General features: G+C 43.7%; 1 protein-coding gene across 21 annotated transcripts in view; it reads left to right on the top strand.

The window, feature by feature from the left end:
- The window catches only part of PAK3 (p21 (RAC1) activated kinase 3), a 259,307-nt gene that overhangs the window by 147,633 nt on the left and 97,878 nt on the right, over positions 1–13,796 (top strand). For all 21 annotated transcript variants that reach the window (XM_023249300.2, XM_023249301.2, XM_023249303.2 and 18 more), the window contains one exon: positions 13,229–13,430. In XM_023249300.2, coding sequence (XP_023105068.1) covers positions 13,256–13,430 — 175 coding nt within the window. In that variant the 5' untranslated portion in view covers positions 13,229–13,255. The remainder of the gene's footprint in view (positions 1–13,228; positions 13,431–13,796) is intronic.

Genomic DNA, 13,796 nt, shown 5'->3' on the forward strand with positions numbered 1-13,796 from the left:
AGAGAGAGAGAAAGAGTGTGAGTAGGGGAGGGGCAGAAAGATGGAGAGAGAATCCCAAGCAGGCTCCACGCTGTCAGTGCAGAGCCCGACGTGGGGCTCGATCTCACAAACCATAGGATCATGACCTGAGCCAAAACCAAGAGTCGAACACTTAGCCGACTGAACCACCCAGGCACCCCAACTCTTGTTTAAAAAGACCCCCAAAAAACAAATGAACAAAAGCCAGACAAAACAGAAAGTGACACACAGTTCTAGTTGGAATCCAAAACAAAAGCTAAAAAGGTTAAACCGGGGACCTAATATACAGCATGGTGACTACAGTTAATAATACTGGATCGTGAAATCTGCTAAGAGAGTAGATGTTGTGTGTTCTCACCGCACCAAAAAAAGTAACTGTGTAAGGTGATAGATATATCAGTTAACCATTGATAACCATTTCACAGTGTATACATACATCACACAGTATACCTTGGCAGTTTTTATTTGTCAATTATACCTCTGTAAACCTGGAAAAACCCGTAAAGACTGAAAAAAAGAATTTTATCTCCCACATCCTTTGGGGCCTTTTGGGATAGAAATGTATTTCCATTCAGGGTCCTGAGATCAATTAATCCCACCGGGCCTAACATCCCTGCCATCTTTGGTCAAAAAAAAAGAGGTCCCTCTTGAAACGTCTCTTCTCCTGTCTCCTGGCTTGCTAATCCCATGTTGCCTGTGCTTCCTTCTCCCCCGGCTCACCTTCTCAGTGTTGTCTCTTCCAGAGAAGAGATTATTTCCATGTTGCTACCTGGAACATCCCACCCCATGGGGAAAAATTCCCCCGAGTCTTCAACCTTAGACATCTTGCTACCCTGTCACCCAAGTAATAATTCCGAAATTCACAGCTAACCGTGCCCCCGCCACCGCCACTTGAAACCTCTTTATCTTAACAGGAAGAGTCCAAACCCCAGAAAAAGGCATACAAAACCCTTCTTCATTTCATCTCTACTGATCTTATTTTTTCCCATCCCTCTTCTTTACTATGGTCAGGCCAAGTGACCTGTAGTTCCTCTGGGGCCTAACACATAATGTTCCTTGTGCCTGAGACACATCCTCCGTAATTCAGCTCAAGTGTATGTCCTCCACGAAGTCCCCTTCATGGTTTTGAGAGTCCCTTACTCTGTCCTTCAGTAGCAACCTGTTGTCATCCTTGCACTGAGGTGTCATGGCCAACACCCATGACACTTTAAGTCTCTTCAAGGGCAAGGAGTGTGCCTTGTTCATGTCTTGCCCTGGAGTCTGGTGAACTCCTACTCATCCTGCAGTACCCAGCTTGAGTGCTATATCCTCTGACTTCTGGGCAGTATGAGTTACCCTTCCTCCACTGTACTTCCAAAGCATCCTCTGCCTACTTGGGCACAGACTATACAGACACTTTGGAAATGCTGAAAGAATGAATTTACTTATGAAGATTGAGTGATTTCCTCAAGGTCACAGAGTGATCCAGAAGTAGATCTGGAGCGGCTCTTCTTTTTATTGGAGATAATTCTTTTAGGGTTATAAAAAACCTAACTAAGACCTGGAATTAAAGGTGCATAACAGGGTGCAACTTAGTTGTTTTTTTTTCTTTTTTTTAATGTTTATTTATTCTTGTGAGAGAGAGAGAGAGAGCACAGGCGGGGAGGGGCAGAGAGAGAGACACACACAGAGGGTGCAACTTAGTTCTTAAATGAACTATGAAAGGAAGGGTTTTTTTTTTTTTTCTCCAAGTATTATCTTCCTAATACATTCCCCAAAAGAGGTCTGCTCTGTTCACATATGGTTCCAGTTCTAGAATTTGCTGTGTATCAGAACATACGTATCTCTTCTTCTGTAGTTCACTAGGAGCCAGTGGCCTGGCTTCTTTAAAGCGTCATACATGTTACTTTCTTTCAGAGGTTTGAGATCTGTTCTCTCTCTTTTACACAGCATGAGCATCACTTAGTTCAGAAATAGGGGCTTAAAACTAAGAAAGCTATTCTAGCATGATTGGAGTATTTGTTGTTGGAATATGCTGTTGAATAATGGCCTACACCAACCTAATGCTTTTCACTTTTCACATCCTGGTGAACTCCTCCTCATCCTTCAATACCCTGCTCAAGTGCTGTATCCTCTGACCCCTCTGGGGACATGTTATCCTTCCTTCTCTGTCCCTCCAAAGCCTCCTATGCCTAGGGTCTCATTGCATTGTATTTCCTATTATGCATGTCTGTTGTCCTGAGCTCTTTGAAGACAGGGACTGGTCTTTATCTGTCTCCATATACACCCTCTGTACCTGACACAGCGCCTGGTACATGTGAATGTTGGTGGCATGGAGATAAAAGGCAAGGCAGTGATGTTCTTTGGGACAATTTCAAACACTTCCCTTATGCATGGAAGTATGATTATTGGCACTGATTTCTCATCTAGTAAGACAGTAGTCAGTTAAAGAGTTTTGCCCTTTTGTGAGCGATCATGGTCCCTCTTTTTTTTTTTACCACTCTACATTTGGCAATACACATGCAAAATAGTTGTTTTGTAGTTGTATTTTTGTTTGTATATTTCATGTATGTTTTATATATATAATATGCATCCAGAGAGGAAGCTCACCACTCAAGCCTATAATCTCACTCGGGACCAGGCGTTTAACTATCTCTTACCTTCCACTGCGTGCCATGGTGCCTGGCACATAAGCTTAAATCAGTATTTGTTGTTTGAATACATGGGTGCATGCATAGGTGGGTTACTTAAGAGGTACATTCTCTTTTTTTAAATTTTTTAATGTTTATTTTTAAGTGAGAGAGAGACAGAGCATGAACAGGGGAGGGGCAGAGAGAAAGGGAGACACAGAATCCGAATCAGGCTCTAGGCTCCCAGCTGTCAGCACAGAGTCTGACACAGGGCTTGAACTCACAAACCGTGAGATCATGACCTGAGCTGAAGTCAGATACTTAACTGACTGAGCCACCCAGGCGCCCCGAGGCATATTCTTGGAGTTACTATCTAATCTGACCTCTCGAAGGGTAGTAGGTTTCTGTTTTGGTCTCAGCATTCTTTGAAACAAAAGTCGACCAGAAACTAACAAGGAGACTGCACGTAATTCGTTTCTTTTCCTATAAGAAGCAATGTTCGGCTGGCATAAGATCTTTTCTTGTCCTCTCTTTATGCAGCTGTATAGCCTGTAGACCCTTATCATTAAGCTGGGCAGGAGAGTGTAGGGCATGCCGAGACAAACCACCGAAGGCCAAAACCAGCTGGCGATTGGCGGACATGACTGTGGGTGCAGGCAAGGGTATTAGGCTCAGTCTTAAAGGAGAAAGAGCACTCTGAGACAAACATTGTGTGACGCAGAGTTATAACGCAGAATTATATAATTTATTATGAACTCCAGCCTTCCAGTCCTTTTTCCCACCCAGGTTTTTGTCAGAACGTGTGCTAGGCCACAGTCCAGGCTCACAGGAGTAATCTAGGAGCTACTGCCTGATTCCCCCTCTGGTCTGCTGACTCCAGCTCCTTGTGCCAAGCCCTGCTTCTGCTTTATCTGCAGCTTTCCTACCAGGCTGCCCTACCTTCCTTCGAGTGAGGGCTGGGCCCCGTCGTCTCAACCCTGGGGCTTCCCAGGGCCACAGAAAGTCTTCCACACAGGACAGTCCTCTTCTTCTGTGTCTGTGAGCACCGAGGAAGAAGAGCCGAACATATGCTGGAGTAGGTCATCAGTTCCGGCAGGAACCAGTGGTGAGCCGTATCTTCTATAAGCGGACAGTGGCAGCTACGGCCAGGTAGTAGACTCATGGGCAGCAAGGAGGACAGACTGCTTGGTAGATCCAACAACTTGTAAACGATGAGCCTGCGTAAGTGGGGAAAACCAGCGTTTTCAGTGGCGAGGGCTTCCTTTAGATCAGGAATTTCTTAGGGTGGATTATGATCTTTTCCCCAGACCTGTGGCCAGTTTTGTGAAGACCAAAACATGGTCTTTGGTGGAGGTAGGAGATGGAGAATTCCTACAAAGAAGGCTACGGCCAACTGAATGTTAATCTACCATTTGTGCAGTGGGATAGATGGAAAGTAGGCCGTACGGCGTCCAATTCTTCCTCCGATATTTGAGGAAAGCCCCCCCCCGTTTTTTTTAATGGGTAGTATTTCTGCTTCTTTAACCGTGGGCCCCAAGTAAGATGCTGAGATGCACATTCTGCTTTCTTGAAATGTGGACACATAAACTGAGGTCAAGGGGCAAAAGCTTGAAAAAGAGTGACAGCATTTTATGCCAGGCCAAGTTCTTTGACCTCCAGTTCTGACAGGATGCCATTCGCCCATTCATTCGTTCATTTTGGCAAAATACTAACTTTGCCAACTGGATCTAAATTCCTGCTTTAGAAATGATAGCAAGGTCTCAACTGAACCTAAGTGTCTCTCCTCTTCAAATACACAATGGTCGCCTTCTTGCAGAAAACCGGTTTGGGGGACAGAGCAGTTGAGAGCAGTGTAAAGACCTACAATGATGAGCCATGGTACACAGGTTGGAAAACAACATCCAGGCATCTGTTTGGTATACAGAAAGCCTTAGCACATTTGGGAATTGAATTTTTAGGCCCGAATTTGAGGAAATTTGTGGTTTTTTCACTAGAGTGGATCAGGGAAAGGTATAATTATCACCCATGCATAGTAACAGAGAGCAGCTACAACCCCAGAGACTCAAGACATTGGTTTACCATATCCTGCTCGCTGGGGCTGTCCACTTGCATCTAATTTTTTCCATCCGAATGCTTCCAAGGATACTAAGTTCTGTTTTGAGAATTAGGAAATGTTTTATTACTAGGTTTTGCTTCTCTTTTCCTTTTCCCACACATTACTTTGAGGCATCTTTCAAGATACTCAGTTTTGGGTTTTTTTTTTTTTCAATGTTTGTTTATTTTTGGGACAGAGAGAGACAGAGCGTGAACGGGGGAGGGGCAGAGAGAAAGGGAGACACAGAATCGGAAACAGGCTCCAGGCTCTGAGCCATCAGCCCAGAGCCTGACGCGGGGCTCGAACTCCCGGACCGCGAGATCGTGACCTGGCTGAAGTCGGACGCTTAACCAACTGCGCCACCCAGGCGCCCCCAGTTTTGGGTTTTTTTATGCTTAAAAAATTTTCTGCCTCTGTTCCTTCCCCATCTTATTCTCTCTTCTTAGAAGCATCAGTGTTGGAAATGAAAAGCTGAAACCTGTAATAATGTATCAGTTTGAAAATATAAATACACAGCAGATGATCATTAGCATTTTCTTGGCATTAGCTCATGCAGCATACACAATGAATATTAATGTATGGTGCTGCATACATTTAGAAACTTAAGAAGCCACTCGAAAAAGGACTATTTGTGCCACATGACATATGCAGTATATGAGGTCTGGATGCTGGGATCTATGTATCCACTTTCTTGTTGGCAACCTATCTTTGAAATTTGCAACTATAATATGCTGGCTTTATTGAATGTAATTAATGTCAAGTTCCTGCTGAAAACAATGGAAGTTGCTCATTAAAGATGTTAGCAGAGAACAGGACCACAGCAGAACTGACCTCATTTGCTTGTGTGTATGAGAGAGAACACAAATGTATCCTGTGTGACTGTGCCTGTATGTATGTCAGGAGCGAGCTATCTCTTGCAGGATCTAAGATTGAAACTAGGCGGCTGTAAAAAGAGCCAGTGCCTCCCTTGCTTGTCCGGCTGCTTCTGCAAATCTGCCTAACAAGTAGCTCAGTTCCTCCTGATCAAACGATCTGAGAAATGGCTTCCCTCCATTACACACTGTAATGGTATCTCCCAGGCGAGGCTCTCTGAAACAGCACACCCCTGTCTCTGATAGCAGAGTTCCCTTGGTGAGTGCCCCAGAACAGACGAGCTCCAAAACAAAGCCGTCTAAGAATTGGTACCACTGGCCAACGAAACCTGTTGGAGTTCTGTCAGGAAATCACCTAGCCTTGGGTCTTTGGATGAGAAAAGCAGGTGAAATCAGTAAGTACCGGCCTCAAGTGTGTTGACATGAAAAAGCTAGAACTACCGTATGAATATTTGGAGAAGGCAGAAGTATATATATGAAGAGCGTGTGTGTCGGGGGGTCGTTTACTTGGCTACACGTTGTATCGGTGTGATGGAAGGGGAATTGAGAAGAGTTTGAGATTCTCGTCTGCATTCTTTCACTTTGTGACCCTGGGTAAGTCGACCTGTGCTCTCTGTAAATCCCTCATGTCGACAATGGGGATGGTACACTCTTCTTCACCATGCTAGTGTTCAGCTCAAATAAGAGTGGAAGCTCTTTGGGCATGACCGATCGGTAGAGTGAAAAAAATGAGGTGTTGATAATCAGATGGCAGCTGACTTCTACACGGTGCCCAATTGCTTGGCAGTTAGGCTGGTGCCAGCTCTTCCAACCATGGCTTCTTGGCTCAGACCTGCTTTGAGTGGGCATACAGGCTTTTGCAACATTATGAAAAACTTACTCAGAGCTGCAATAAATGCCTAGAATGTATAGAGTTCTGTTTATTACATGACGTGCGTATTTAACTCCAGCTGGGAACACGGCCCCGTACTAGGTAAGCGGTGTGAAAGCATAGAGTTATGACTGAGGGGTCCTTACCCTCAAGGAGCTTATGATCTAGTGGGGGGAATGACATGTATAATAACTATGTGCAACTTGAGACAAGATGATGGATATGCTAAGTTGGGCCCATGCGGCTGCCTGTAGTTAGTGGTTGGGTTGTCCCTCCTCCGCCTAGCTTAGGAATGCAAGGAGTATGGGTTTGGAGCTGCTGGGAGATTCCGATCTGGCTCATTCTCCCTGTAAAATGAGATGAATGTCCTTTCCCTTCTCTTTTGGCATCCTAGCATATCATGGGAATTAATCTCTGAAAAGTCGCTAGACATCTTCAGATGCAGGTGGCTGTAGAAATGCAAAGCAATGTATAGTATGTCTTTCAAATTATATAATACGTTGTCCCCTTTATGAAAGACTAGGTGATTTTTCGTGTGTGTGTGTGTGTGTGTGTGTGTGTGTGTGTGTGTGTGAGATTAAAAACAGTCCACCACATCCCATGTTATCAGTCATAAGCTGGTTGGTTCAGTTGCTAATGATGTGTCCAAGATGAGTGGGTTTAGTATCCGTGTAGGCTGGTTAGCAAAGCACAATTTGTTTTCCAGTCACAGTCCATACCTGGAGTCTCAGCTAGCTATCTTGAAAATGTGTGCTTTTATTCACAAGGGAGCCAAGGAAGGAGCCAGCAGGTAGCTCTCGAACCCTTTTTCCCCACCACCAAAGTATAATTCAGCATATACATCATTCTTCTGGTAGGAAAAGAAGCAACCTCCTCCTTGAATACAAAGAACAGCCCAGCATCAATATCACTAAGGAGACATTGGCTGATGTTAAACCTGTATTTATGAACTACCTCCAAGTCTGGAATCTGCCACTAAAAAACTCGGTATTTCTTGCCCTCTAGAGCTAGTTTTTGTTAATCAAGAATTCCCAAATTCCAGGGGCACCTGGGTGGCTCCGTTGGTTAAGCGTCCGACTTTGGCTCAGGTTGTAATCTCGCAGTTCGTGGGTTCGAGCCCCGTGTCGGGCTCTGTGCTGCCAGCTCAGAGCCTGAGCCTGCTTCCGATTCTGTGTCTCCCTGTCTCTCTGCCCCTCCATGCTCATGCTCTGTCTCTCTCGGTCTCTCAAAAATGGATAAATGTAAAAAAATTCTTAAAAAGAGTTCCTGAACTCTGGAAATACTCTCTTGTTTTGTTACATGTGTTAACACAGAGTTCTTTGACTTGTTTACTACATTTTTGAGATCCTAAAATCCATCTCCTTTCATTTGTGCTCTTGTCAGTCTGGCTGTCATCTGATCAGTTCGAGATGTCTTGCAACCCTATTCTTCAGAAACGTTAGGGAGTTCCCCCTGGAAATTTCCCCTAGGCTATGTCTCATTTCTGTGTTAGATCCTCTAGTTTGATACGAAGAGGGTATTAAGCAATATTGGTGTGCTCACCGATCTGTAGTCATAACTCTGTGTGGCTGGTGGTTTGGGAACTTTACCTCTGGGATTTTTAGATCATGGCTGTGCATCTGCTGGCCTGGGCTTTTGTTTTTGAAAGGAGGCCAGTATTAATGTGTTTCTCATTGGGGAAATATGCAAATAAACAGTTATTTAGATTTTGAAAGCAGACAAAATGATACAGACATGGGGGTTGTCTCTGATGGCACCAGATCTGATGAAAACATTTATTTCAGTTGCTTGTGACTTAACAGATGGCCTTGAAAACTGTAGGGTCAGTGCTTCTGGATTCTCACCCTTCGCACACCTGGGTAGAGCACCCGTGACAAATGGGCACAATGGGCGTTTTTGGTTGTATTTAATTCAACATCTATGCCATAGCATGAATCTTGGCCATCTTAGCTAGAGAATAATTGATCATCTGTCTTTCCTGTTGACTCCTGGAACCTGCAAGTTGGTGGCTTTCTCTTTTAATCTACTGAGCATTCTCTGGGTGTCTAGTGTGGCCCTGCGCAGATTAAGAGAATGCATTTTTGAGGAATGAGAAATTAATGGCAGTCGTTTCATCTAAAGTTGCCATGGATCTTGATTAAAATGCTTTCCACCAAATCTCTGTTAAAACGCAAGTCACTGAAAGGCTGTGCAGTGTGTGTGTGTGTGTGTGTGTGTGTGTGTGTGTGTGTGTGTATTTGAGTATGTGCCTGGGAGCACATGCCTGCCCGTGCAGGCCTGCCCTCACACTTGGGGGTGGGGTATGGTAGAGTGTGGAGTGGAGAGAGAAAAAAAGATAAGGAGGCAGGGAAAGAGAGAAGTAATCATTCCTAGTACTCTGGAAAAGGGGTGTCCAGGCTCCTTGGTTATCATGAAACAAGAGGCTTATTTCTTATTGCTGATGAATTGCAATTACAATTACAGAACGTTGGTAAGCCACATTAAGTCCCAAGGGCTGGATCAAAAATATACACCATCTGCAGGAGCCACTTGAATTCTCACTGAAAAACCTAATAGCCAAACATGAAATCAATTTGTGAGCAGATATAAACTGTGGCTGGTTGTCCATTAAAGTTTGCTTTCTCTCCACGATGCTAAGGGCCAAGCTCTAAAAGTGAAATGAATGGCCTGTGGCTAGATCCAACGTGCCACTCACTTGCAAGTTTCTGTTGTGTTGCAGAAGTGAACGACAACAGTTAAACTTTAAAGATAAACAGTGTTTTGATTGGGTTCCTGGGGAATAATGGTGCTTTTGTACAATTCTTGAAATAGAGCCTACAGCCGCCCTGAACAAAATAGTCTCTTTCAAGATCTTGGAAATAATGACATCATAGGCAGATTGAACCAGCAATCCATTAATAGTATCCTTTGTAGAAAGCTGTCTCAGGGGAGGGACCTGGTTTAGTAAATTGGTATTGTTTACAAACATAACATAATAGAATCCCCCATTCTTCTACGTCTGCGGAATAATCGGAGACACTTCCCACTTGGGAAACAAACGTATTAACATCAAAGCTTCCTCACAGGTCCATACCCTTTCTCCATGGGTCTTCTAAAAGCATGCTTCGAAGCACTTGGTTTGAAGGCGAGTTAAAGATAACAAGAGTCTCCTCACTATTCTTTTGTCACCATCTCAGAATTCTGTGGAATAATTAGAAGATGAAGATTGGTTTGCATTGGAAAGGGTAATAAAGAACTGAAATAATATCAGGACAATTCAAGCAATACCAAATCTGAAATGTCTAAGTAAAACCAAAAGATTATTGGCTTCGTGCTCCACGTTTCTAGTGTGGAACTAGACACAGATCCTTCCACTTCTTTTCCATCTGTGTGAAAGGTGTATTCTGGTTCCCCTTGCAGTCTCCAGATGAGCTGAATAGCGTTAAAACAATCCCAGATTGCTGCGCAGCAGAAAGGTGTCCCATATATGCTGGGTCCTTCACACGATGCCTGTGTTACGGATCACAGCAAGTATGTGGTGGTGAAATTTTGGCCAGGGATATCTAGTGTATTCTAGGGGAGCATCGTTGGAGTTTTCTATCCCAAGTACCCCTTCTTTCCCCAGCCTGAAATATACCTGGTCAAATAAGGTCAGAGTAATCAGGCAGCTTGAAAAGAAGCAGGGCACCTACCTTTTGAGTCTCTAGCCAGAGAGTAATTAGTAACAAAAAAACACCACTCCGTTAGCCACACCTAAATATCAAGAACAAAGGAGCCTAGTATTCTTTTGAATTACGTAGGTGTACTAGAACCCTGATGGGCCCAGACTCTTACTTGCCCTATTATATAAGGTCAGCTTTGTATATCAAATTAAAGAAGCCATGCCTGTTTCTCTAACTTCCATCATCTTAAATTATGTAATATGTCATCAGAAAATATATATCACCCAGCTCTCTCTCTCTCTCTGAGACACATTTTTCAGAAACCTATCTTCTAGGTATTTCTATTTAAATCCAAAGGGTTTTTTTTTGTTTTTGTTTTTGTTTTTTGCAGTGGCTTTCAATTTTTTTTTTTTTTTACCAAGCTATCTTTTGTATATCTGAGCTTTATGTAATAATCACCCCATCCATATCCAGGCATTATTTTGAAGCCCAAAAAAGTAAAACAGAAAAAAAAAAACCCACAGAAAACAGTGCCTTCTCCTGGTGGCAAATTCTTCTCAGTGACTAAATTAAAACTATGGACCTGTCCAGTACAGAATAATGCCACTAGTGAAGTCAGTCTTAAACTCACTTTTCTTCTGGAGAAACAGTGAATTTAGAAGGGCCAAATTAAAAACAATTTTTTAATGTTCATTTTTGAGAGAGAGAGAGACAGAGCGTGAGCAGGGGAGATGCAGAGGGGGTGGGGGGAATACAGAATCCGAAGCAGGCCCTGGGCTCTGAGCCTGAGCACAGAGCCTGATGCGAGTCTCGAACCTCGAACCACGAACCACAAGATCGTGACCAGAGCCAAAGTCAGATGCTTAACAGACTGAGCAACCCAGGCGCCCCTAGAAGGGTCAAATTTAAAATGTAAGAGGGAATGCAGACCCATCAACACCGGTTTCATGTACTAGTCGAAGTACGTACTAATGCCAGTAGTATCTATGAATCTGTTTTATCCTTAATATCACGGTTTTTCATTTTATCTTGTGCCGTGGTTTTGCCTGTATAGGGAAATGTGAGGTTAATCAAGTGGTTGGTGGTGACCAAACGCTTGTTACTATTTTCCTGATCATGATTGCTGAAAAAATACAGAACCAATCTTAAATCCATGAAGATAATGCAAGACGTGACACTTAGGCAAAGAGAAAGAAAAGAGATCTCTTGTCCAAATTAAGATCAGGTCAGTCATTGTTAGCTGGAAGTTACCTGTGCAGCTGGAGAAAATATTAATTGGTACTCACCTATTCTTGAATACTTAAATTGGAGAAAATTTAGGACATAGTAAAATTTGGAAAATTTTCCACATGGCACAATGTAACAATTCATTACCAAAAATAACAAACACATGGGGTGCCTGGGTGGCTCAGTCGGTTGAGCGTCCGACTTCGGCTCAGGTCATGATCTCGCGGTTTGTGGGTTCAAGCCCCACGTCGGGCTCTGGGCTGACAGCTCAGAGCCTGGAGCCTGCTTCGGATTCTGTGACTCCTTCTCTCTCTGCCCCTCCCCTACTTGTGCTCTGTCTCCCTCTGTCTCTCAAAAATAAATAAATGTAAAAAAAAAAAAACAAACAAAAAGAAAATAACAAACACATTGTAACTACTAAAGGTGTAAAATAATTACGATAGCTTATTTCTCATTAATGTTGTTGGAAGAAAGTGATCTGCTAAATCATTTTTGGAGAGCTCTTATGCTCCTAAATTAGTGCCAGTTAACACTTGATGAATTTACGCAGATTTTGTTGCAGTGGGATTTGATTTTCCCTGTATTCAAACTGGAGATTCACTTGGAAGATATTCTTAACACGTGATTTGAGATGGCGAGTGTCCCTTTGGGTCGCCAGTGGAGGGACTTGAATTAGAATAGGAAAATACTCAGAAGCCGAAATGTTTCACTGGGGAGTCCATGCTTTTCCAGTCCACTTTACCTTCCAGTGGGATGAAACCCGAATGTATTCCGTCCTGAGCACAAGATGCTAACGAGTAATGACATTGAGAGCAGGGGTAAGTTGCTAAAACCCAGACCGGCCCTTAACAGCCCTCTTACCGAGGCCAAGTCCCTCATTCCTCGTTTCAGGACATAAAGCATGACCAGCTTAAGGTTATGATGGCTCCTCAGGAAGTGGTCCTCTCCTTGGAGCTAGCTCCTCTTTGCTCATGGTGACATTTGGCTCAGCTTTATCTTCTGCCTGCTACCTGAAAATGCAGCGTTGTTTCCCCGGTCACTACACCCATACTCTGCTGAAACTGTCAGGTCTACTAGATCACGCCCCAGTTCTTTGACATGAAACAGTAGAGTGTGTTTTGTAAGCCTGGTTCATGCAGGTAAGAATCCAATGCCAGCAGCATCCCAAGCTGTCAGAGCAGCTAACGGGTCATTGTTTGGGGCCATTAAAGATCAACAGCCAAACCCATGACAGCTCCAGACTTTGAGGAGTTGTGCTTCCTGACCATCACAAAAGTCAGGGTAGAAATATTTCTAGCTTGTTTTTAATGTTCATTTATTTTTGAGAGAGAGAGCACAATCGGGGAAGGGGCAGAGAGAGAGAGAGAGGGAGAGAGACAGAATCCAAAGCAGGCTCCAGGCTCTGAGCTGTCAGCATAGAGCCCGACGACACAGGGCTCAAACACACGAACTGTGAGATCATGACCTGAGTGGAAGTCAGACGCCCAACTCACTGAGCCACCCAGGCACCCTGGGTAGAATTTTTAAAGGAGGTCATAATTTGTTTATTAAAAGGCTAAGAGTAGACGGCAGAAAATAGAGTTTCATTTTTGAGAAAAGGAAGTGTTTTGTGTTATGTGTATAGAAAAGTTATGTGTTTGTGTCTACATCTTGAAAAGCCATTAATTACTGCCTTCACTTTCCTCTCTGGGAAATTGCATCATTGGTCTTTCAGGAGGCAGCTCCCTCCCCTCTAGAAAAGAAACCTCTCAAAATGGTCATCACAAAACCCACAAAACTGGAGACAGCCATGAGACCAATGCTTCTGTGTCTGAGCTGTTAAAGCCCCCACTTTACTAGATGGGTCTTTTAGGCCTCTTCTTTCTTAATTCCTGTTTTCTCCTCCTGTTCTTTAGGAGCTGCGCCATCAGTGGTAACTGAAAATGTCTGACAGTCTGGATAATGAAGAGAAACCCCCAGCTCCCCCGCTGAGAATGAATAGTAACAACCGAGATTCCTCGGCACTCAACCACAGCTCCAAACCACTTCCCATGGCCCCCGAAGAGAAGAATAAGAAAGCCAGGCTTCGCTCTATCTTCCCAGGAGGAGGGGATAAAAGTAAAGTATCAGTGGCCGGGCATTGAAAAGGGGCCAGTTTATTCTTTCCTTGTCACTTTCTTTGTTGGGTAGTCATTTCTTGAGCAGTGGCTGTTCAGGGCCTACCTGGCCTTTGCATCGACATCTTCAGGGGTTGCCTTTTGTCAGAGGATAATGTTTGATTGACTTACTGTGGGTTGACAGGAAATACACTTCTACCGTGTTTGCCTTGCACATAAAATTGAATTCATAGTGTTAAGCCAAGGGAAATCATAGCCGCAGTACTGTCTTGAATCTATGAACAGCGCTTTTCTTTCTGATAACTTAGAGGGGAAAATTTAACAGTAATCCCTTTCTAACTGGAAGTTGTCCTTATTGGAAATTTGA

The sequence above is a fragment of the Felis catus genome, chromosome X (genome assembly GCF_018350175.1).
Source record: "Felis catus isolate Fca126 chromosome X, F.catus_Fca126_mat1.0, whole genome shotgun sequence".
Taxonomy (NCBI): domain Eukaryota; kingdom Metazoa; phylum Chordata; class Mammalia; order Carnivora; family Felidae; genus Felis; species Felis catus.